The sequence below is a fragment of the Zootoca vivipara genome, chromosome Z2 (genome assembly GCF_965207765.1).
Source record: "Zootoca vivipara chromosome Z2, rZooViv2.hap1.1, whole genome shotgun sequence".
Classification (NCBI taxonomy): domain Eukaryota; kingdom Metazoa; phylum Chordata; class Lepidosauria; order Squamata; family Lacertidae; genus Zootoca; species Zootoca vivipara.
Window position 1 is genome coordinate 48,315,155 of NC_142585.1, and position 24,256 is coordinate 48,339,410.

General features: G+C 46.6%; 1 protein-coding gene across 6 annotated transcripts in view; it reads right to left on the reverse strand.

Annotated features, from left to right (window-relative positions):
- The window catches only part of STRBP (spermatid perinuclear RNA binding protein), a 114,773-nt gene that overhangs the window by 49,684 nt on the left and 40,833 nt on the right, over positions 1 to 24,256 (reverse strand). For 4 of the 6 annotated variants that reach the window (XM_060270404.2, XM_060270412.2, XM_088665346.1 and 1 more), the window contains 5 exons: positions 22,520 to 22,740; positions 10,719 to 10,884; positions 8,440 to 8,584; positions 3,344 to 3,438; positions 1,331 to 1,426 (listed from right to left, as the gene is read on the reverse strand). In XM_060270404.2, coding sequence (XP_060126387.1) covers positions 1,331 to 1,426; positions 3,344 to 3,438; positions 8,440 to 8,584; positions 10,719 to 10,884; positions 22,520 to 22,740 — 723 coding nt within the window. The remainder of the gene's footprint in view (positions 1 to 1,330; positions 1,427 to 3,343; positions 3,439 to 8,439; positions 8,585 to 10,718; positions 10,885 to 22,519; positions 22,741 to 24,256) is intronic. The other 2 variants (XM_060270413.2, XM_088665345.1) reach the window with 1 other exon arrangement.

The window sequence follows — 24,256 nt, forward strand, 5'->3', positions numbered from 1 at the left end:
AGAAAAAGGATGAAAGAAAGAGGAGGAAGGAAGGAAAGAAGGGGGGAGGAAGGGTGGGTGGTGAGAGAGAGAGAGAGAGAGAGAGAGAGAGAGAGAGAGAGAGAGAGAGAGAGAGAAGGAAGGAAGGAAGGAAGGAGAGAAGGAGTGAGAGGGAGGGAGGAGGGAGGGAGAAAAAGGAAGGAAGAAAGAGGGGGGAAGGAAGGATGGAGCTCCCGTCCACACACCCCCCCCAGCTCAGGCTGCTCTTCCCCCCTCCCACGTTCCTGTTGCTGGCTGCAGCCGCGGAGCGGGCGAAAACAGCCTGATTTCGGGGGGTGGAAGCAGCCCGATTTCCATAACCCGCAGCGACTTTTCCCCTTCAGTTTTCGGAGGGATTAACTGGTTTTTATTTGAAAAACAACTGCAATATTGAGAATGTTTAAGATTTGGGAGCACATAGAGGTTGTATTATATTTCTTTTTCTTTTTTCCTCTTTATTCTAATATAGTAAGCTTTAGATTTAAGTGTTAATTAAGTTTTGAATGGATTATGAAATGTGAAATAAAAAAAATAGGTTAAGTATGTTAAAAGAAGAATTGAACCATAATTTAGAAATTACTAAAGATGATATACAATGAAACGCAGTTAGGAGGGACACGAGGAGGTCAACAATGTTAAGACTACATTATTCTTTGTTTCTTTTTAAGGTTGTTTTCATTTTTGTATGTTATTCTTTTTCTATGTTTGTACAGTGGTACCTCGCAAGACGAATGCCCTGCAAGACGATTTTTTTGCAAGACGAATGCGTCTTGCAATCTGATGGTGACTCGCAAGACGAATTTGTTTTGTGGAAAATTCGTTTTGCGAATCGCGGGTTCCCATGGGAATGCATTCAAATTTAATTAATGCGTTCCTATGGGCAAAAAAAGAAATTTCAATGCATTCCTGTGGGAAACTGCAATTCGCAAGACGAATTTTTCGCAAAATGAATTGACTCGTGGAACGAATTGAATTCATCTTGCGAGGCACCACTGTATTATTGTTGTATCCCACATGGGGTATTCCCATGTGGTTTGTCTGTATGTGTTTTTATTTTTTGTTATAAAATTCAGCAATATTTTTTTTTAAGTAAAATACGGTTAAAAAAAATTGCTTCTGGGGGGCAGCTGCCGCCCTGCCCCTCGCTGGGTACACCCATGAATGGAATGAAGGAAATGATAACCTTGCAATCAATCCCCAGGTGGGGAAAGCAATAATTGCAGACAATGCGTTTTTTCTCTCTCTTTCCCCCATCATGCAATTTAACAACCCATTTCCAACTGGTGGGGCTCCATTTCATGCCAGTACTCACCCATCCTTTCAGCGGTGCCCAAATGTGGACTCTGTTGCACAAATCTCGAAGAATACGCAGCACAATCACACAGGACTTTAGTCCATTTGCCCTTGCCTAAAACAAACAGAATTGTTCCAATCCACTTGAAAAAATCAGGGTTGTTTTTTTTTTTTAAGCAAGCCTCTGTGTTTTGTTTTTAATGTACAGTGGTACCTCGCAAGACGAATGCCCTGCAAGACGAATTTTTCGCAAGACAAATGCGTCTTGCAATCTGATGGTGACTTACAAGATGAATTCGTTTTGTGAAAAATCAGTCTTGCGAATCACGGTTTCCCATAGGAATGCATTGAAAGATAATTAATGCGTTCCTATGGGCAAATAAAGAAATTTCAATGCATTCCTATGAGTTATTCGTAGGTAGAGTTATTCGTAAGTAGAGGTACCACTGTAATTTATGAAAAATTAAAAAAGATGTTAAAAATAACATTTGAAAAGGAACCAGAATTATTTTTGTGAAGTATGGTGCTGGAAAATGTCCCAGAAGAAAGAATATATTCTTATATGTCTGTGCAGCAGCTAGACTCCTCATTACTCAGAATTGGAAGAGAGAAAAGATTCCGACGGTTCTTGAATGGCAGGAAAAACTGGTGGAATTTATGAACCTAGCCAAAATGACCGCAGCAATTAGGAATATCCCTAAGGGGAAAAGTAAAATCGAGTGGAAAGATGTTGAGGATTATTTGATTAAGGAAAATATCAATACTGAACTGGGGATCTGTTTGAACTGAGATATGCAAGAGTTAAAGAATGCAAGTATGTATACAACAACTATCCTATATAATGAAGTGCAAGTGTCTGCGTCCAGTCCCTGTGTCCGCACTACTGCGCATGTGCCCCACGGACACAGGGATTGGACGCACACACACGCTCTCCCCCCCCACCTACCGTTTCCCTGGCTGGACTGAGCGTTGGCGGGTGGGGGGGGGATGTGTGTGTGTGTGTCCAGCAAGGACAGGTCCTGGGGTTCAGAGAAGCAAGTTTTTAGAACTGCTTTTCTAAAAACCAAACGAACAGGAGGCAGGATAAGAAAAGGAATAATTTTCTTTTTCTAAAAAAAAGCAGCATTTTGCCATCGCTTTGTAGCCATTCCGGACCATCACATGTGAGAAACAAGCGGCTCATAGATCTGCAATTTCTCAGCTGTTGAGTAGAAAACACTTAAATATAAAAATAAAAGTAACAGAGGAGGCATTTCTGATGTGTTTCAAAACAGAAGGAAGGAAGGAAGGAAGGAGGGAAGGAAGGGAGGGAGGGAGGGAGGAAGGGAGGGAGGGAGGGAGGGGGAGGATGGAGGAAAGGAAGGAAGGAAGGAAGGAGGAAAGGAAGGAAGGGAGGGAGGGAGGAAGAAGGGAGGAAAGGAAGGAAGAAAGGGAAGGAAGGAGGAAAGGAAGGAAGGGAGGGAGGAGGAAAGGAAGGAAGGAAGGAAGGAAGGAAGGAAGGAAGGAAGGAAGGAAGGAAGGAGGGGAGGGAGAAGGACAGGGAGGGAAGGGAGGAAGGAAGAAAGGGAAGGAAGGAAGGAGGAAAGGAAGGAAGGGAGGGAGGAGGGAAGGAAGGAAAGGAAGGGAGGAAGGGAGGGAGAAGGAAGGGAAGGGAGGAAGGAGTGAAGGGAGGAAGGAAAGAAGGGGGGAAGGAAGGGAGGGAGGGAGGAGGAAAGGAAGGAAGGGAGGGAGGGAGGGAGGGAGGAGGAAAGGAAGGGAGGGAGGGAGGGAGGGAGGAGGAAAGGAAGGAAGGAAGGAAGGAGGAAAGGGAGGAGGAAGGGAGGGAGAAGGAAGGGAAGGGAAGGGAGGAAGGAAAGGAAGGGAGGGAAGGGAGGAAGGAAGGGAGGGCGGGAGGAAGGAAGGAGGAAAGGAAGGAAGGGAGGGAGAAGGAAGGGAAAGGAAGGGAGGAAGGAAGGAAGGAAGGAAGGAAACTCAAAAAGGAAAACGGGAAAAGCAGCAACTTCTACAATAAGATAAGAACGAAAAGCCCAACCTGGAACCATTTGGCGTGCCGCAGAGACGCCAAAGCATCAAGGCATTTTTGCCTGTCGAGTAAGTCCGGAGGGTCTTTCGTGGGAACACTGTCTACTGGGAAAACGGGAATATAAAGAAAAACAGAGACAGACACCATTTGACCAATGGGGTTTCTGCCACAAAAACACAGAAGACTTGGCAGCATGAAGAGGGGTGGGGGACTTAATAAGGCTCCCAGAAGTCCTTTTGATTCCACCCCAAATTTTATTTTCTTCTCCCAACACTGCAAAATGACATTTCACAAAATAAATGATGCCAATTTTTGAATTAGTAAATATGCATAAAAGAAGGCATTATTATAAAACAAATGAAGCCAATTTTTGAAATAGTAAATATGCGTAAAAGAAGGCATTATTATAAAATAAATGGTGCCAATTTTTGAAATAGAAAATATGCATAAAAGAAGGCATTATTATAAAATAAATGATGCCAATTTTTGAAATAGTAAATATGCGTAAAAGAAGGCATTATTCATAAATGAAGCCAATTTTTGAAATAGTAAATATGCGTAAAAAAAGGCATCCCCCCATTGGCCACAGAGAATCTGGGATCTTATTAATTTTTTATAAAAAATGTAACACATTGGGGGCAGACCATAAAAGGTGTGATGCTTTGCCTCATCCCTGCTACTTTTAAAGACTTTTGGAGTCGAATGGGAAATACCGGTAAAAGCAGAAGAGATTTACAAAATAGGGAAACCCAGCCAGATGGGTGGGGTATAAATATAATAATAATAATATTCAGCACATCCTGGCGCCTGGGAAGGTCTTTGGCAGTTTCCCTCTCTTTGAATATAGTGATCAGTTCTTTATTATTCTCACCCCAGCTTCCCCCTGCCAATTTACAGGGAGCGAGGCAGGGATGTTTAACAAGGATCAGATAAATGGTACCTCGCAAGAGGTACGAGTCGTTTCGTGTTGCGATAATTTCGTCTTGCGAAGCGCAGTTTCCCATAGGAATGCATTGAAATTTAATTAATACGTTCCTATGGGCCGTGTTCAGAAAGTGGTGGTGGGGGATGAGTGCTCAGACCCCTGGGCTCTCACTTGTGGGGTGCCTCAGGGGTCCGTCCTCTCCCCCATGCTTTTTAACATCTACATGCAGCCGCTGGGAGAGATCATTGGGGGGATGGGCTGGGTGTTCATCAGTATGCGGATGATACCCAGCTCTACCTCTCTTTCAAATCAGAACCAGTGAAGGCAGTGAAGGTCCTGTGTGAGTGCCTGGAGGCAGTTGGAGGGTGGATAGCGGCTAACAGATTGAGGTTGAATCCTGACAAGACAGAAGTACTGTTTCTGGCGGACAGGAGGTGGGCAGGTGTGGGGGACTCCTTAGTCCTGAACGGGGTCACTGTGCCCATGAAGGACCAGGTGCGCAGCCTGGGAGTCATTCTGGACTCACAGCTGTCATTGGAGACACCGGTTAATTCTGTATCCAGGGCAGCTGTTTATCAGCTCCATCTGGGACGCAGGCTGAGACCCTACCTGCCTGCAGACTGTCTCGCCAGAGTGGTGCATGCTCTAGTTAACTACAACTACAATTAATCCAGAATGCGGGAGCTAGACTGGTGACTGGGAGCAGCCGCCAAGACCAGACTGGTGCATGCTCTAGTTATCTCTCGCTTGGACTACTGCAATGCGCTCTATGTGGGGCTACCTTTGAAGGTGACCAGGAAACTACAATTAATCCAGAATGCGGCAGCTGGACTGGTGACTAGGAGCAGCCGTCAAGACCACATAACACCGGTCTTGAAAGACCCGCATTGGCTCCCAGTACGTTTCTGATCACAATTCAAAGTGCTGGTGCTGACCTTGAAAGCCCTAAACGGCCTCGGTCCAGTATACCTGAAGAAGCGTCTCCACCTCCATCGCTCTGCCCAGACACTGAGGTCCAGTGCCGAGGGCCTTTTGGCGGTTCCCTCGTTGCGAGAAGCCAAGTTACTCACACAGGACCTTCACTGCCTTCAACAAGAATGTTGTTAGCAAAGAATTGGAATTGTAAGACACAAGAAATACCAATGGTGGAAGAATGGCAGATGAAAATGATGTACTATATGGAATTAGCTGAACTGACCGGGAGGCTCCACGACCAGGGAGAGAAGTCGGTGGAAGAAGATTGGAAGAATTTTAAAGATTATTTGAAGAAATATTGCAATGTTAGTTAGTTTGAAATGGATTTGGAAAAATATATAATGTTGTAGTTTTAGAGATTATTTTTAGGATTAAGATATTATGAAAGAATGATAGATAATGGTTAAATTTAAAATATGTATAGATAGATGGATATAAAGTATGTTTAAAAAGTAAAGAAATAGAAATTGCTAAAGAGGAAATACAGGGAAACATGGCATGGGGGGTTACAAGGAAGTCACCCCAAAATGATTAGAAAGGATGAAAAAATGTTTCATTTTCTGAAATAACATTATTTAGGCATCCTCTCTTATTGGTGAAAGAGGATCCAAGTTTAGCTTACAAAAAGTAGCTGGGTTTATCATTTTATCTACTGCGGTCTGGGAAGCCTGCAGGTTCAGAATGTCACAGCCCTATGCAACCCGTAATCTAGCAGAAGAAATTAACCCGCGTAGAAGAACATAAACCTCAACGAAAATCCCAAGCCGTCTTGATTTGCAGCTTTCAGCTCTGGCTGTGACAAAACAAAGCGCCACACAGTTATGGTTTAAACCGTATTAACTTTGCAGCCGAATACGCACATCAACAGGATTGCAGCACTAAAATAAAAGCTGGAAAGTGGTCAATGGGATAAGCCGCTGGATGTTTTAACAAGCACAATAAAGGGCAGTTTGGAGATTTTTTAAATCTGATCTCATTTTTTGACAGAATTACAAGCCTGGTAGAGGAAGGGAACGCTGTGGATGTAGCCTGTCTTGATTTCAGCAAGGCCTTTGACAAGGTGCCCCATGATATTCTTGTAAAGAAGCTGGTAAAATGCAGGCTAGACAATGCTACCATTCAGTGGATTTGTAACTGGCTGACTGACCGAACCCAAAGGGTGCTAATCAATGGCTCCTCCTCATCCTGGAGAGTGGTGACTAGTGGGGTGCCACAGGGTTCTGTCTTGGGCCCAGTCTTATTCAACATCTTCATCAATGACTTGGATGATGGGCTTGAGGGCATCCTGAGCAAGTTTGCAGATGACACCAAATTGGGAGGGGTGGCTAATACCCCAGAGGACAGGATCACACTTCCAAATGACCTGAACAGATTAGACAACAGGGCCAAAGCAAACAAGATGAATTTTAACAAGGAGAAATGTAAAGTACTACACTTGGGGGGGGGATGAAAGGCACAAATACAGGATGGGGGACACCTGGCTTGGGAGCAGTCCATTTGAAAAGGATCTAGGAGTCTTGGTAGACCACAAACTTGACATGAGTCAACAGTGTGATGTAGCAGCTCAAAAAGCCAATGCAATTCTGGGCTGCATCAATAGGAGTATAGCATCTAGATCAAGGGAAGTAATAGTACCACTGTATTCCTCTCTGGTCAGACTTCACCTGGAATAATGTGTCCAGTTCTGGGCACCACAGTTCAAGAAGGATACTGACAAGCTGGAACATGTCCAGAGGAGGGCAACCAAAATGGTCAAAGGCCTGGAAATGATGCTTTATGAGGAACGGCTTAGGGAGCTGGGTATGTTTAGCCTGGAGAAGAGAAGGTTAAGGGGTGGTATGATAGCCATGTTCAAATATATGAAAGGATGCCATATAGAGGAGGGAGAAAGGTTGTTTTCTGCTGTTCCAGAGAAGCGGACACGGAGCAATGGATTCAAACTACAAGAAAGAAGATTCCACCTAAACATTAGGAATAACTTCCTGACAGTAAGAGCTGTTCGACAGTGGAACTTGCTGCCAAGGAGTGTGGTGGATTCTCCTTCTTTGGAGGTCTTTAAGCGGAGGCTTGACAGCCATCCGTCATGAATGGTCTGATGGTGTTTCCTACTTGGCAGGGGGTTGGACTGGATGGCCCTTGTGATCTCTTCCAACTCTAGGATTCTATGATTCTAATAATATTTTAAACCAAGAACTGCCTTAACAGAGAGATTTTCACATAGGGGTGAAAAGAGGCGACAAGATGAACTTCTCGGAGGAGTGCATTCTATCATCTGAGGTCAGCCATGGAAAAGGCCCTGAGCGAACCATGTTTATATGATATTGAAAGCTGACTTGGGTGGGCTGTTCTGAAAATAGTGTCCCAGTAACAATCTCATAAACTAACAGAGTTAACTGAAGGTTAGCAACTGTACTCCTGTATACAACTATCTCTCAACTTGGTTGGGTATTGGTGCTGACCTTTAAAGCCCTAAACTGCCTCGGCCCAGTATACCTGAAGGAGCGTCTCCACCCCCATCGTTCTGCCCAGACACTGAGGTCCAGCACCGAGGGCCTTCTGGTGGTTCCGTCGTTGCGAGAAGCCAAGTTGCAGGGAACTAGGCAAAGGCCTTCTCAGTGGTGGTGCCTGCCCTGTGGAACGCCCTCCCAACAGATGTCAAAGAGGCAAACAACTACCAGACTTTTAGAAGACATCTGAAGGCAGCCCTGTTCAGGGAGGCTTTTAATGTTTAATAGATTATTGTGTTTTAATTTTCTCTTGGAAGCCGCCCAGAGTGGCTGGGGAAACCCAGCCAGATGGGCGGGGTATAAATAAATAAATAAATAAATTATTATTATTATTATTATTATTATTATTATTATTATTATTATTAAAACAACTACCAGACTTTTAGAGGACATCTGAAGGCAGCCCTCTTTAGGGAAGCTTTTAATGTTTAATAAATTATTGTATTCTAAGATTGGAAGCCGCCCAGAGTGGCTGAGGAAACCCAGCCAAATGGGCGGGGTATAAATAAATTAATATTATTATTTCTCTCAAGGTCACTGTCGAATCCCTAGTGAGATCAGATGCTTCCGCCCATCCTTTTGGCAAGTAAACTGAGGTTTGCTGGTAGCACAACAAGGAGAGAGAACTCCTTTTTCACCTGCACAGTTTAAGGAGGAAAATCATTAGCACAGGGAAAGAAGGAAGCTCCTCTCAATACCTCCGTCCTTCTTCTCAGCTTCGTCCCGGATTAGAGGGGAGGTTAGGGTCACCTTGAGATTTAGCGGAAGCTCCTTTGTGCTACGGATGATGATGGCAGCCTCAGCCACATGATGCTCCACGTGATATTTCTCCTCTGTGAGTTTCTGAAACAGTTCAGAATTGTTCAGTTGAGTCACTGCGGTGGGAAATCGCAATCTCAGCAGATAGAGAGATAGATACAGTAGTGCCTTGACTTACGAATTTAATCCGTTCCAAAGGCACCTTCGTAAGTAGAAAAATTCGTAAGTCGAAAAACACCATTTGAAACACGATTTCCCATAGGAAACAAAATTTCCCATAGATTTCCCATAGCTACGGAGCGGGTTGGGGGGGGCGGCAAACCGCTCCGTAGTGCGCTCTGCTTCAGAGCGCGCCGGCCGAGCAGAGAGCAGCACCAACTCAGACAGACTGCGCATGTGAGGACATGCGCAGTTCGTCCTGGCTTGTGCGTCATGCACTGTGGAGCGACGCCCCGCCCCCAGGGGGTGCCGCCCTGGGCAGCCAAGCAGCACCGTTCACCACTGCCCACAGGAGTGAGTTCCATAGTTCAATAATGCGCTGGAGGAAGAGGAGGCGTTGGTGGTCTACCAGCAGCAACTGGTCATGATCACTAAATGTCCAGAGACAGTCTTCCTCTGAATGCCATATACAGTGGTGTCTCGACTTAAGAATTTAATCTGTTCCGAAGGCACCTTCGCAGGTCGAAAAATTCACAAGTCGAAAAACACCATTCAAAATGCGATTTCCCATAGGAATGCATTGAAAATGGAGAAATTCGTAAGTCGAGGCATCCCTATCTAAAAATCGTAAGTCGAAAAAACCCTATCTAAAACCGCCACGGTTTCCGTTCGGATGTCGAGAAATTCGTGAGCGTGCGGCCATTTGCCCCAGTCAAAAAATTCGGTTGTCGAGTCGTTTGTAAGTCGAGGTACCACTGTATTTATTATGGCTTTAATCCCATATAAACAAACTGATAAATAGTATTTTTAAAATCATTTTGTGCGTGAGGTTTTTTTCTTCTTCAAATCTCTTTGAAAGTAAGATTTTATCTAATCTTTAATGAAAGCTCATCAAATTATGATACAGGGAAATGAGGTTGTAAAAAAGTCATCACCCTATTAGGTGGTCAGTGCCAAAGAAATATCCAGTAGTCACAATCTCAGCAGAGACAAAGACATGTTTATGCTAGCTGGAGCAGATGGGAGTTGTAATCCAAATTTTCAGGGGGGGCAAAGTATGGATTAACTTCCTATAAACGGTTGCTTTGAAACAATATCGGAACACTTGAAAACCAAACAACCCATCTTCTCACTTTCCTTCCGCTGGAGATGGTAAGGCCAATATTATCTTCTCCCTCTAAGCATAGGTGCCAACTCCAAGATTGAAAAATTCGGGATTGGCAGCAGCGCAGCACCGGAAGTCGCGCTGCAGCCATTTTGGAACTGGGCAGAGCAGCACCGGAAGTCGCTTCTACATGTGCTCTGCCCATTTCCAAAATGGCCGCGGCGCCAGAAATCGCTTCTGCGCATGTCCAGAGACTCCAGACATGTGCAGAAGAAGCCTCCCCGGGCCGGTAAGAATCCAGGGGATTTACGGGGGTTTTAAAAATCTGGGCTGCCAGCGGGAAACAGCTGGGAAAACGGGGGTTTCCCGGGAAATACGGGAGACTTGGCAGCTATGGCCAGATGGGCGGGGTATAAATAATTTATGATTACTATCATCATCATCATCATCATCATGGCACAGCAAGGGTATACTGAAAAGAAAAAAAGCAATCGCCCTGAGCAACTGTCAGAAGGAACAAAGCAGAGAAAAGCAAGGAGCTTTCGCCATTTCTGCTCCCCTACTCTGGAGGATAGCCTAGACCAGGCATCCCCGAACTTCGGCCCTCCAGATGTTTTGGACTACAATCCCCATCATCCCTGACTACTGGTCCTGTTAGCTAGGGATCATGGGAGTTGTAGGCCAAAACATCTGGAGGGCCGCAGTTTGGGGGGTGCCTGGCCTAGATTTAAGGGCAGAGAACAAGCGATTCATCTTTAAACTGTTTCAGGTTTTCCGTGGTGGAAAATTCAGTTAGTGTTTCTTCTTTGCCCACGACAGGGTTCAATTTTTAAAATAAAAAACACCACCACTGAGCCATTCATCACAGATAAGATAAGATATCTTTATTGTCATTGTCCCCTTGCGGGAACAACGAAATTCATGACAGCCACAGACTGCCCTAATTCTACTCACCATAATTTGGATGGGGAGGTTGTCTTTGACGAGAGACAGTAAGGTCTCAGTGGGCTTCTCTTTGCACATAAGAACCAGTTCTAAGTCCATGTCGTCTTTTATCAGCAGACCTTTAGCTACCAAGCCAATCCTCATCACTCCACACAAGACCCGGCCACCATGGTCCCTGAAGACAGGAATAGACATATTTTTCCGGAACAATAATTGCAGTGATATTTTGCACCCTCAATATGTATGTGCATGCAACAATACATTCTGCTTCACAGCCTTAGAACAGGGCAACAATTTTTGCTACACCTTTATTTCAAACTCCTGAAACAGACAGAGGGCTATTAGTAATAACAAGGAGAAAAACTACAGGTGATGCTGATGTAGATGAAGCTGTCTTACTATCCTTAACAAGCTTGGGTCTGAAATGTCTTATATCTTCTCTGATCCTTTACTGCGAATCTAACAAGCTCTCTATAAATGATGAGAAGACAAAAATTTTGATCTTCTCGAATGGTTGGAGATTAGAGAAATGGAAAATAAGAGGGCAAGAAATCCAACAAGTGAAAATCTCTAGGTATCTGAGAATTTTGTTGTTGTTGTTTAGCTGGACCATAAAGAAGGCTGATCGCCGAAGAATTGATGCTTTTGAATTATGGTGCTGGAGGAGATCTTGAGAGTCCCATGGACTGCAAGAAGATCAAACCTATCCATTCTGAAGGAAATCAGCCCTGAGTGCTCCCTGGAAGGACAGATAATGAAGCTGAGGCTCCAAGACTTTGGCCACCTCATGAGAAGAGAAGACTCCCTGGAAAAGACCCTGATGCTGGGAAAGACTGAGGGCACTAGGAGAAGGGGACGACAGAGGACAAGATGGTTGGACAGTGTTCTTGAAGCTACGAACATGAGTTTGACCAAACTGCGGGAGGCAGTGGAAGACAGGAGTGCCTGGCGTGCTCTGGTCCGTGGGGTCAAGAAGAGTCAGACACGACTAAACGATTAAACAACAACAATCCATGCAGACTCTGTCACACAGCAGCAGTGGTGAGAGGGAAGCAACTCCCCCTGCCCAAGAGATGGTTCACATGGACTTCTCGTAACACACTAGAACTTGTGGGCTGGGTTAGTTCAGGACAGATGAAATAAAAGTGCTTGCTTCTTCGTGCAGCGCCTAGTTAACCTGGTTGACCACTGTGAGAACAGGATGCTGGATTAGATGGGCCACTGAATGGACAGATCCAGCAGACTCTTCATTTGTTCTGACGTCACATTTTTAAAAGGGGAAGAAGCTGAGGAAGGAGAGAGAGAGAGAGAGCGCATTTACACAGAGCTCTGCTCAGAAACTCAAAATCTGACCTCTTCCCTCAATAATTTGGGCCAAGTAGAAAAAAAAGCATCTGTTGTCTCCTGATGGGGACAGTCACACAGCCAGCAGGCAGGATCTGTCGCCTTACTAGCTTTTTAACCAGACAGGAACTTGCTCTGTCCTGGTTTTGCTGCTCAAAGGCTTCTTCCAATCACATCAGATTTTCTGCTCTGTAGAAGTTATGACATAAACATTCGGTGTCCTTTCAGCAAAACTCAGAACAGAACCCTCACCCACTGAGCAAGCTTTTCATCATAAAGGTGTACAGAAATGGTGTACAGGATGGATGTATAGACACCACCTTATACAGAAAACCAACTGACCGACAAACATATCTACATGCTTCTAGCTACCATCCCAAACATACCAAACAATCCATCGCATACAGCAGGCCCTACGTTACAACCACATCTGTTCCAATTCTACAGACAGAGAATCTCACCTAAGAGATCTACAGCAAACCTTTTTAGAACTAAAATATCCACCTGCTGAAGTTAAACAACAGATCAACAGAGCCAGACTGATACCTAGAGAGAACCTGCTGCAAGACAGACCCAAAAAAGAAAATAACAGAACACCACTAGTCATCACATACAGCTCCCAAGTTAAAACAGTACAACGCATCATCAGAGATCTACAGCCTCTTCTGGACAATGACAGCTCTCTTTCTCAAGCTCTGGGAGGAAGACCTTTCCTTGCCTACAGACAGCCACCCAATCTTAAACAACTCCTCACCCACAATAATACCACCACCAGACGTAACAGGGACACTGGTACCAGAGCCTGCAATAAACCCAGATGCCAACTTTGCTGCCACATACACCCGGACAACACCATTACTGGCCCCAACAACATCCAACATACCATCTCAGGACTATTCAATTGCTCACCTTCTAACATTGTGTATGCCATAAAATGCCAACAGTGCCCTTCAGCTTTCTATATTGGACAAACAGGCCAAACCCTTCGCCAAAGGATAAATGGACATAAATCTGACATCAGGAACCACAAGACAGAGACACCAGTAGGAGAACACTTCAATCTCCCAGGACATTCTATACAAGATCTCAAAGCAGCTGTTTTATTAAAGAAAAATTGCTGAATTGGAACTCATTACCAAGCTTAAAACCATGGAGCCACCTGGGATGCACTAAGACATACGATTCTTATCTCATTATGCATGATCAAGCTTTCTTTAGCGCCTCAGCCCTTGCTCCCCCCCCCAATTTCAGTCATTAACAGTCGTTAACAGCCATCAGCAGGTTTACCACTCCTATCAGCCCATCACCAATTCCCACCCACCCCCACCACCCTCTGAATATACATAAGGGTCTGACTCTTCTGTTTCAAGTGTATCTGAAGAAGTGTGCATGCACACGAAAGCTCATACCAAAATAAAAACTTAGTTGGTCTTTAAGGTGCTACTGAAGGAATTTTTTTATTAGTGTACAGAAATGGATGAGATTTGACTTTTAGTTTTATTTTTGGTGGGCCCCACAGGTGAAACACCTGGCCTTGATGCTATTCTGTAGCATCATAGAGTTGGAAGAGACCACAAGGGCCATCCAGTCCAACCCCCTGCCAAGCAGGAAAAACACAGAATCATAGAATCCTAGAGTTGGAAGAGACCACAATGGCCATCCAGTCCAGCCCCCTGCCAAGCAGGAAACACCATCAAAGCATTCCTGACATATGCCTGTCTAACCTCTGCTTAAAGAGTGTTAGCAGGAAAGCTTCAAGGACGGCACTGTTGACGGGGAGCTGGGAATGCAGGAAAAGAGAAAAAAGTATTGCATTCTGGCTGGATGGGTGTCAAAGTAGGTACGAGGCCAAGGAGGAGACCTAGAATCATAGAACTATCAAAGCATTCTTGACATATGCCTGTCAAGCCTCTGCTTAAGGACCTCCAAAGAAGGAGACTCCACCACACTCCTTGGTAGCAAATTCCACTGCCTAACAGCTCTTACTGTCAGGAAGTTCTTCCTAATGTTTAGGTGGAATCTTCTTTCTTGTAGCTTGAACCCATTGCTCCGTGTCCGCTTCTCTGGAGCAGCAGGAAACAACCTTTCTCCCTCCTCTATATGGCATCCTTTAATATCTTTGAACATGGCCATCATATCACCCCTTAACCTTCTCTTCTCCAGGCTAAACATACCCAGCTCCCTAAGCCATTCCTCATAAGGCAGGGGTCAGCAAACTTTTTAAGCAGGGGGCCGGACCACTGCATAGCTGCCAAGTTTTCCCTTTTCTCGCGAGGAAGCCTATTCAGCATAATGGAAAATCCCTTTAAAAAAGGGATAACTTGGCAGCTATGGACCACTGTCCCTCAGACCTTGTGGGGGGCTGGACTCTATTTGGGGGGGGGAATATTAACAAATTCCTATGCCCCACAAATAACCCAAAGATGCATTTTAAATAAAAGGACACATTCTACTCATGTAAAAACACCAGGCAGGCCCCACAAATAACCTGAGATGCATTTTAAATAAAAGGACACATTCTACTCATGTGAAAACAGGCTGATTCCTGGACTGTCCGTGGGCTGGATTTAGAAGGTGATTGGGCCGCATCTGGCCCCCGGGCCTTAGTTTGGGGACCCCTGTCATAAGGCATCGTTTCCAGGCCTTTGACCATTTTGGTTGCCCTCTTCTGGACACCTTCCAGCTTGTCAGTATCCTTCTTGAACTGTGGTGCCCAGAACTGGACACAGTACTCCAGGTGAGGTCTGACCAGAGCAGAATACAGTGGTACAAAGGCGTGGAAACGATGCCTTATGAGGAATGGCTTAGGGAGCTGGGCATGTTTAGCCTGAAGAAGAGAAGGTTAAGGGGATGTGAGACGAATAGGCCTTTACTTTCCGTCTTATAACTTTGACCTCTCAATTATTACAAGCACTAACAGGGATTTCTGAGGTAAATCAAACCTGCCACTTATCCCTCTAGCCTTTCTTTAAACCCTCTGTTTTCAAAAATAAAAGAGAGTCCTCTTCCAGCCTAAACGTGGCCAGGTACCTATATATACTTGGGGCTATAAGTCAGACTGTTCCTATGTGTACTCAGATAAGGGTTTCACCTCACTAGAAACTCCCTCACTGTAAAGCTAGCCTCCTTCCTGAGGTAACTTTATTATCACTCAGAACCTGTCTCCTCCTTTAGCCCCCCCCCTTTCTTGGTGCACTCTCAGCCACAAACTAACCTTTTCTCCTCTAAAAGGCAGTTTTGACAGTTTAAAAGAGTTCCCCACCACCTGGGTTCCTGGGTACCTTAGCTGGAAAATGAAATAGACGATTACTAATGTGACACTTTAAAGATGGATATTTATTGGCTTGAATCTTAATGGTTGCTTTCTGGTATCATTAGTACAAACGTAATTTCACAGGTAACGTTCTTGGTAATCAAATAACAGAATACCTATCAACTACTTCATCTACTCCTTTTCCACAACCACCCAAGCTCCCACATAAAAACTCCTCAACTGCCAACTGACATAACGGTTCCCCTTTCCATTTAAACCCCATGCAGGCCATGCCTCCCATGGAATGTTGCTGTCAGTTAACCAGGAGTCTGGGTTAACCCTTCGATAGGTCGGTTGTGAAACAAAAACATAACATAACAGTTTCACATTCGCCACAGGATGCCATATAGAGGAGGGAGAAAGGTTGTTTTCTGCTGCTCCAGAAGATTCCACCTCAACATTAGGAAGAACTTCCTGACAGTAAGAGCTGTTCGGCAGTGGAACTTGTTGCCAAGGAGTGTGGTGGAATCTCCTTCTTTGGAGGTCTTTAAGTGTTGCTGTCAGCCATATGTCAAGAATGCTTTGATGGTGTTTCCTGCTTGGAAGGGGATGGCCCTTGTGGTCTCTTCCAACTCTAGGATTCTATGAAATATTTTTATGCCACAACAGGGACTAAAAGCATTCTCTACAGAAGTCAAGATGCCATTTTGGATACAGGAGGCCCCATGTTGCATCAATTCCTTCCCCCCCCCCCCCAGTCTGCCAATACATGGGCAGAAAAAAGGGTCCACCAGAATTCCAAGACGCAGCCTACTCTACCGGGATGGACAGGGAGGAAATCACACTGGCCTGGAAAGCACAATTCCCTTTCAAAGCCCTGACAGCCTGGACCGGACAGAGAAATGGCAGTTATTGCCTGGGTTTTCTCTGGGATATCCAACAAGTGAAAGGAGGGTGCCTCTCCATTGTTCTGAAAATGTTTCTTATTGTACAGTATTTTGCTTTAAAATGATCTTAAAATTTATTATTGTTGGGGAAAGACATTTGCAACATTTTGAGTGCAAATGTGCCTCTGAATCTGACCTCAAGAGATCCCCCCAGGCATCAAAAGTTTGGGAAGCATTAAGGGAAATAGTCAGATCGTGTAGTTCTATTAATACAGTGGTACCTCGGGTACCTCTGAAGCTCAACATCCAAAAAACTAAGATCATGGCCACTGGTCCCATCACCTCCTAGCAAATAGAAGGGGAAGAAATGGAGGCAGTGAGAGATTTGACTTTCTTGGGCTCCATGATCACTGCAGATGGTGACAGCAGTCATGAAATTAAAAGAGGCCTGCTTTTTGGGAGAAAAGCAATGACAAACCTAGACAGCATCTTAAAAAGCAGAGACATCACCTTGCCGTTAAAGCTATGGTTTTCCCAGTAGCGATGTATGGAAGTGAGAGCTGGACCATCAAGAAGGCTAAGCACCGAAGAATGGATGCTTTTGAATTATGGTGCTGGAGGAGACTCTTGAGAGTCCCATGGACTGCAAGAAGATCAAACCTATCCATTCTGAAGGAAATCAGCCCTGAGTGCTCACTGGAAGGACAGATCCTGAAGCTGAGGCTCCAATACTTTGGCCACCTCATGAGAAGAGAAGAATCCTTGGAGAAGACCCTGATGTTGGGAAAGATGGAAGGCACAAGGAGAAGGGGACAACAGAGGACGAGATGGTTGGACAGTGTTCTCGAAGCTACCAACATGAGTCTGACCAAACTGCGGGAGGCAGTGCAAGACAGGAGTGCCTAGCGTGCTCTGGTCCATGGGGTCACGAAGAGTCGGACACGACTAAACGACTAAACAACAAACTCGGGTTACGAACACGATCCATTCCGGGACGCAGTTTGTAACCCAAAACGGTCGTAACCCAAAGTGCCATTTTGCGCATGCGAAAGTGCAATTCCTGCAATTTCCATGCTTTGCGCATGTGCAAACCACGCGTGCCGCTTCTGCGCATGCACAGACAACACACGTGGCAATAATACTTCCAGGTTTGTGGAGTTCGTAACCTGAGGTGTTCGTAACCCAAGATACGACAGTATGTGCTCTCTCTCTCTCTCTCTCACACACACACACACACATACAGCTGGCGCAGCGCTGCAACCACAAAACATTGATTTGCAGACTCAGCTGCAGATACTGCCCTGGCACCCCGCTTATACTAATCAAACACCATGCAAACACTTTGGGCTGGCAAGAAGGGAATGCATTTTAAAATATTAATACACAAACCCACAGCTTTTGACTGTTTAACATAAGCAACATTAATTACAAGTTGAGCAGGCCAGAGATGGAGAGCAGTGAAATGGTGTTCTGAGACCTCTTAGGCAGCCGCTCCCCAATCAATCTTCTCTTTTAAGTATAGATCATTTGCTTCAAGTGATTATCCGTCTCTCTCGTCTTCTCTCGCTTTTCCAATTGTGCATAGCTTTAGACGCTCAATGTTCGCTCCAGCCAAGAGGAGGAAGATGTACGGAAAACTGTTCCCCCAGTGGGAGAGGGGGAACGAGACTTGTGTTTGATTCAAGGAGTCCTCAAAGAAGAACCAGCATGGCCCTTGTGGTCTCTTCCAACTCTATGATTCTACTAGCTTACCCGGCCACGCGTTGCTGTCATCCATATGTCCAGAATGCTTTGATGGTGTTTCCTGCTTGGCAGGGGATTGGACTGGATGGCCCTTGTGCTCTCTTCCAACTCTATGATTCTATGATTCTCGTAACAGAGGCTATCCCTCCCAGCTAAATGAGACATGGTTCTTAACCTCACCCACGGCTGCTAAACTGGCATGGAGCAAATCCACATGCCTCAGCACTTATGGGAGCTTAACTGCACTTGTTCATTCTTTCTGCTAGTAGGGAGCTCCAACAGCTGAACTGCAAACGATACAGAGTGACCCTTCCCAACTCAGCCCCCTTTCCGCATTAGTGCCTTGCCTTATTTAACCCAAGCACACTCCTAAGTTGGCAGCTGCACGAGTCTCGTTGCAAGAGGCAAAGCAGATGGATTCTCCAGTCCTTCATAAATCGGAGAAAGGGATGTCCTCAGGTAAATGACCTCTCCTTACCACCCCAGTGGGCAGCTGGATCAGGCAATGAGTCCTCTTGTCCCACCAGCCGCTCATTTCTAGGCAATCCTGGGAGAAGGCCATTAGCAAACTTCAAATCTTCATAGAATCATAGCATTGGAAGAGACCCCATGGGCCATCCAGTCCAACCCCCTGCCAAGCAGGAAACACCATCAAAGCATTCTTGACATATGGCTGACAGGAACGCGTGGCCGGGTCATCTAGTAGAATCATAGACTCCTAGAGTTGGAAGAGACCACAAAGGCCATCCAGTCCCACCCCCTGCCAAGCAGGAAACACCATCAAAGCATTGCTGTCATCAAAGCCTCCGCTTAAAGACTACCAAAGAAGGAGACTCCACCACACTCCTTGGCAGCAAATTCCACTGTCGAACAGCTCTTACTGTCAGGAAGTTCTTCCTAATGTTTAGGAAGCAAACTTCAAATCTTCATAGAATCCTAGAGTTGGAAGTGACCACAAGGGTCATCCAGTCCAACCCCCTGCCAAGCAGGAAACACCACCAAAGAATTCTTGACATATGCCTGTCAAGCCTCTGCTTAAAGACCTATGTGCAAGGCTGCGGGGTGCGAAGCGCTTCTCCCCCCGCCACGCACAGCTGGCATCGGAAGGGGCTTCAGAGACCTTTCCCAAAGCCCTGTCCCATGCCGGCTCTGCGCGGCGGTTGCCCCCGCATGTCTTCCCCTTGGCTCGGGGAAGACTGGGAGGAGCAGCTACCGCACCACCACGCTTTGGCTCCACCCCCCCCGGCAAAGGAAGATCAGCTGTCAGCTTCCCGCGCTGACAGCTGATCTTCCTTTGCCGCCTTCCTGCGCTACATTCTATGGCCGCGCTTCGCAAGACGAAGCGGCAGCCATAGAAAACCTCGTCGTCTTGCGAGTGCCTCATGCAACGCAAAACTCTTTCATCTTGCGAGTTTTTCATTGTGCGAGGCATTTGTCTTGTGAGGTACCACTGTACTTCCCTTGATCTAGATCAGGCATCCCCAAACTGCGACCCTCCAGATGTTTGGCCTACAACTCCCATGATCCCTAGCTAACAGGACCAGTGGTCAGGGAAGATGGGAAATGTAGTCCAAAACATCTGGAGAGCCCAAGTTTGGGGATGCCTGATATAGATGCTCTACTCCTATTGATGCAGCCCAGAATTGCATTGGCTTTTTGAGCTGCTGCAACACACTGTTGACTCATGTCAAGTTGGTGGTCTACCAAGACTCCTAGATCCTTTTCACATGTACTGCTCTCAAGCCAGGTGTCTCCCATCCTGTATTTGTGCCTTTAATTTTTTTTTGCCCTTACATTTCTCCTTGTTAAAATTCATCTTGTTTGCTTTGGCCCAGTTGTCTAATCTGTTCAGGTCATTTTGAAGTGTGATCCTGTCCTCTGGGGTATTAGCCACCCCTCCCAATTTGTGTGTCAACTGCAAACTTGATCAGGTTGCCCTCAAGCCCACCATCCAAGTCATTGATAGAGATGTTGAATAAGACTGGGACCAAGACAGAACCTTGTGGCACCCCACTAGTCACTTCTCTACAGGATGAAGAGGAGCCATTGATGAGCAGATCATTGCTCTATTAGAGGCACTGCTCTTGCCAGCAAAAATAGAAGCAATGCTCCTGTTAGCACATGGGAAATGTGCCAATACAGAAGGGAATAAGAAGGCTGGTGCAGCCTCAAAGATGGCAGCTCGCTTGCCCGCCATCGCACAATATGCTGCATTTTATCCTATTCCCAGAGAACCACCAGCATATTTACAAACAGAAATTGAGTGGGCTGGGGATGAAGGTGATGAATTGTTGGTGGGTTTTTCGAGATGGTAGTTCATTGGTGACTACACCCCTTCTCAGACTTCTACTGAAAGAATTATGTTCCAAAGCCCAAATGGGAGGTGAGGCTCACCTGATGGCAAGGACTATAGCATAGCTGCCAAGTACCCCGTTTTCCCCGGGAAAACCCCGTATTTTCTTACCGTTTCCCGCAGGTGTTCCGAATGGCAAAATACCCCGTATTCCCCCGGATGACGGAGCTCCTGCCAGCGGCCTTGGTCTTCTGGTGCTGTGCCAGCTCCGGAAGTCATTTGTACGCACTTCTGGACATGCGTAGAAGCGACTTCTGATGCCGCTGTGCCCATTTCCAAAATGTCTGCAGCGCCTGAAGTCGCTTCTACGCACTTCTGGACATGCATAGAAGCGACTTCCGATGCCGCTGTGGCCATTTCCAAAATGTCCGCAGCACCAGAACTCACTACTATGCATGTCCAGAACCTTCTGGCGCTGCGGACTTTTTGGAAATGGGCACAGCGACATCAGAAGTTGCTTCTACGCATGTCCGGAAGTGCATAGAAGCCACTTCTGGTGCTGCGGCACTGATCCCAGATTTTTCAATCTGGAACTTGGCACCTATGCAGTATAGTGGCTAGAGAGCTGTTTGTGGAGACATACCATATAGTCTATAGCTATGATGTTTGCCAGTAATCCCACGCAGCAGGAAAGAGACCGACATCCAACCCACCCTGCACCAATAGGAGATCGCCATTGGGCCCAGTACCCAATGGAAAGACAGTCAGTGGACTTTGCAGAATTACCACCCAGTAACGGACACAAATACTGTATATATTGGTGTTTGTGGACCCATCACTGGATGGGTTTAGGCATTCCCATGCCGCAACTGTACAGCTCAGGAAGTAGTCGAGAAACTACTTGAAATGAAATAATTCCTAGATTTGGAACGCAAACAGTTTGGATTCAACTCAAGGGACACACTTTACAGCTCTAATAGTTAAGGAATTCTCAAGAGTTTTAAACATACAAGTGCCCTCTCCATCATGTTGACCCAATTCTGGGCTGCATAAATAGGAGTATAGCATCTAGATCAAGTGAAGTAATAGTACCACACTCTGGTCAGACCTCACCTGGAGTACTGTGTCCAGTTCTGGGAACCACAGTTCAAGAAGGATACTGACAAGCTGGAACATGTCCAGAAGAGGGCAACGAAAATGGTCAAAGGCCTGGGAAAAATGCCTTATGAGGAACGGCTTAGGGAGCTGGGTATGTTTAGCCTGGAGAAGAGAAGGTTAAGGGGTGATATGATAGCCATGTTCAAATATATCAAAGGATGTCATATAGAGGAGGGAGAAAGGTTGTTTTCTGCTGCTCCAGAGAAGCGGACACGGAGCAATGTGTTCAAACTACAAGAAAGAAGATTCCACCTCAACATTAGGAAGAACTTCCTGAAAGTAAGAGCTTTTCGGCAGTGGAATTTGCTACCAAGGTGTGTGGTGGAGTCTCCTTCTTTGGAGGTCTTTAAGCAGAGGCTTGACAGGCATATGTCAAGAATGCTTTGATGGTGTTTCCTGCTCGGCAGGGGGTTGAACTGGATGGCCCTTGTGGTCTCTTCCAACTCAGTGGGAGGGCACTGAGCTCTCCTTTTGGCTCGCGCTCCTCCCGCCTGTGGAGGGGATGCTGGGGGCTCCTCGGCGAGCGGGTGGTGGCAGCGCCCATAGCTGAAGGCTTCAGCTGCAGGCGCTTGCCGCCACTACCGCCGCCGCTCGCTCGCTGCGCCCGCTGCCGCTGGGGAGTTCTCAGCGTCCCCTCCATAGGCAGGAGGGCGCTGAGCTCTCCTTTTGGCTCGCACTCCTCCCGCCTGTGGAGGGGACGCTGTGAGCTCCTCGGCGAGCGGGCGGGCGACGGTGGCAGCGCCCATAGCTGAAGGCTTCGGCTGTGGGCGCTTGCCACTATCGCCGCCGCTCACTTGCGGCGCCCGCCGCCACTGGGGAGCTCTCGGCATCCCCTCCATAGGCGGGAGGAGCGCGAGCGTGCACCTTAGGAGGGCGGCGGTGGCACCGCGGGGGTTTTGCGGGGCAGGCTCGGCAGCGCCCCCTCCATTTTCGCGCCTTAGGCAATGGCCTAGTCTGCCTAAATGGACGCACCGGGCCTGGGTCCATTTAACACCAAACCCCACAGCAACGCGTGGCCGGGCCAGCTAGTGTTTTCATCTATTCATTTCTACCAGTTGAGTTATTTTCTGAATATAAAGCAGATTGAACAATGAGGCTTCGATAAAACGGGAGTCCATTTTAACCCACTCACTTGCCGCTGCCCACATCTGAAGGCTCCTCCTTGCCGTCCATGCTGCCCTCAGCCCTGCTGGCCCTGCTCATTTCATCCATCCAATCGGAGACCTGCTTAAGGGCGCACTCCACCGTGGAAACCATGTTCTGGACAGCTTCAAGTTCGTCCGGAGACGGGTAAATGGTTGAGTGCTTCATCATCACGTGGCGGTCATCATTTGCAAATGATCGGATTGATCTCTGTTGAGGGTTAAGAAATAACAGGGAGAAAGGAGGTGGGAGGAGGCAGAAGAAGTTGTTGCCATATGAAATGAGAGGATGAGGGTATTACAGTGGTCCCTCGACTTACGAATTTAATCTGTTCCGAATGCACATTTGTAGGTCGAAAAGTTTGCAAGTCGAAAAAAGCAGTTTCCCATAGGAAAGCATTGGAAACGGAAAAATTCGTTAAGTCGAGTAAACCCCATCTAAACCGCAACGGTTTTCCTTTTGGATGTCAAAAAAAACAACCATAAGCGTGTGGCCATCTTTTTCCATTCATAACTTGAAATTTTGTAAGTAGAGTACTTCGTAAGTCGAGGGACCACTGTATTTGCAAAAGGGATAGTTGGTGTTTGAATCAAACCTGCTGGGCATTTTGGGGCACTTCTGTCCCAATGGCAGCAGGTAAACTTATCAGAAGGAGGCACAACACCTGTTCAAACCTATGAAGTCTGCTTTGAAACCAAAAGAAACAAACCAACGAAATCCCAAAGCCTACTAGCCATGTTGGCTATGCTAGGCCTCTACAGCCAGGGACAGCCATGCTTCTGAATACCAATACAGTGGGACTTCGACTTATGAATTTAATCTGTTCCGAATGCACACTCGTAGGTCGAAAACCTCGTAAGTTGAGTTTCCCATAGAAAAAGCGGTCTCCCATAGGAATGCATTGGAAACAGAAAAATTCGTTAAGTCGAGGACACCGCACCTAAAAGGAAAACCACATCTAGCCGCATCTAGCTGCGAACGGGTTTTCCATTCGGAGGTCGAGAAAATTGTAAGCGCGCAGCCACTTTTCCCACTCGTAAGTCGAAAACGTCGGATGTCGAATAGCTCGTAAGTCGAGGTCCCACTGTAACTGGAAGAAGATGCGGGAAGGAAGACTGCTCTCGTGCTCGGGTCCTGCTTGTGGGCGCCCCACGGGGGCATTTGAGTAGTAGTCACTGTGGGAACAGGACGCTGGGTTAGATGGGCCATTGGCCTAAAAGAGTGGGCCTCCTCTTACATTCTCTAAGAACTAGCAGTAGGGAGCTATCTTATCCCAAGTCTGACCACTGATCCGATTGTGCCTCCAACTGTGGAGGTAAATGACTAGCAAACATTGACAGCCCTCACTTCCTCCATGGATCTGTCCACTTCTATTTTAAAGCCATCCCAGTGGGTCACCATCACTGCCTCCCACGGGCAGGCGCGTACCATAGGGGGCGGGCTGCCCCTATCTCCAGTCTGATGGGGGCAGCGCGCCCAGCCCCTGGCCCACCCCTCGCCTCCTCCGCCCGAGCCAGAAGAAGAGTTTGGATTTGATATCCCGCTTTATCACTACCCGAAGGACTCTCAAAGCGGCTAACATTCTCCTTTCCCTTCCTCCCCCACAACAAACACTCTGTGAGGTGAGTGAGGCTGAGAGACTTCAGAGAAGTGTGACTAGCCCAAGGTCACCCAGCAGCTGCATGTGGAAGAGCCGAGACGCGAACCCGGTCCCCCAGATTACGAG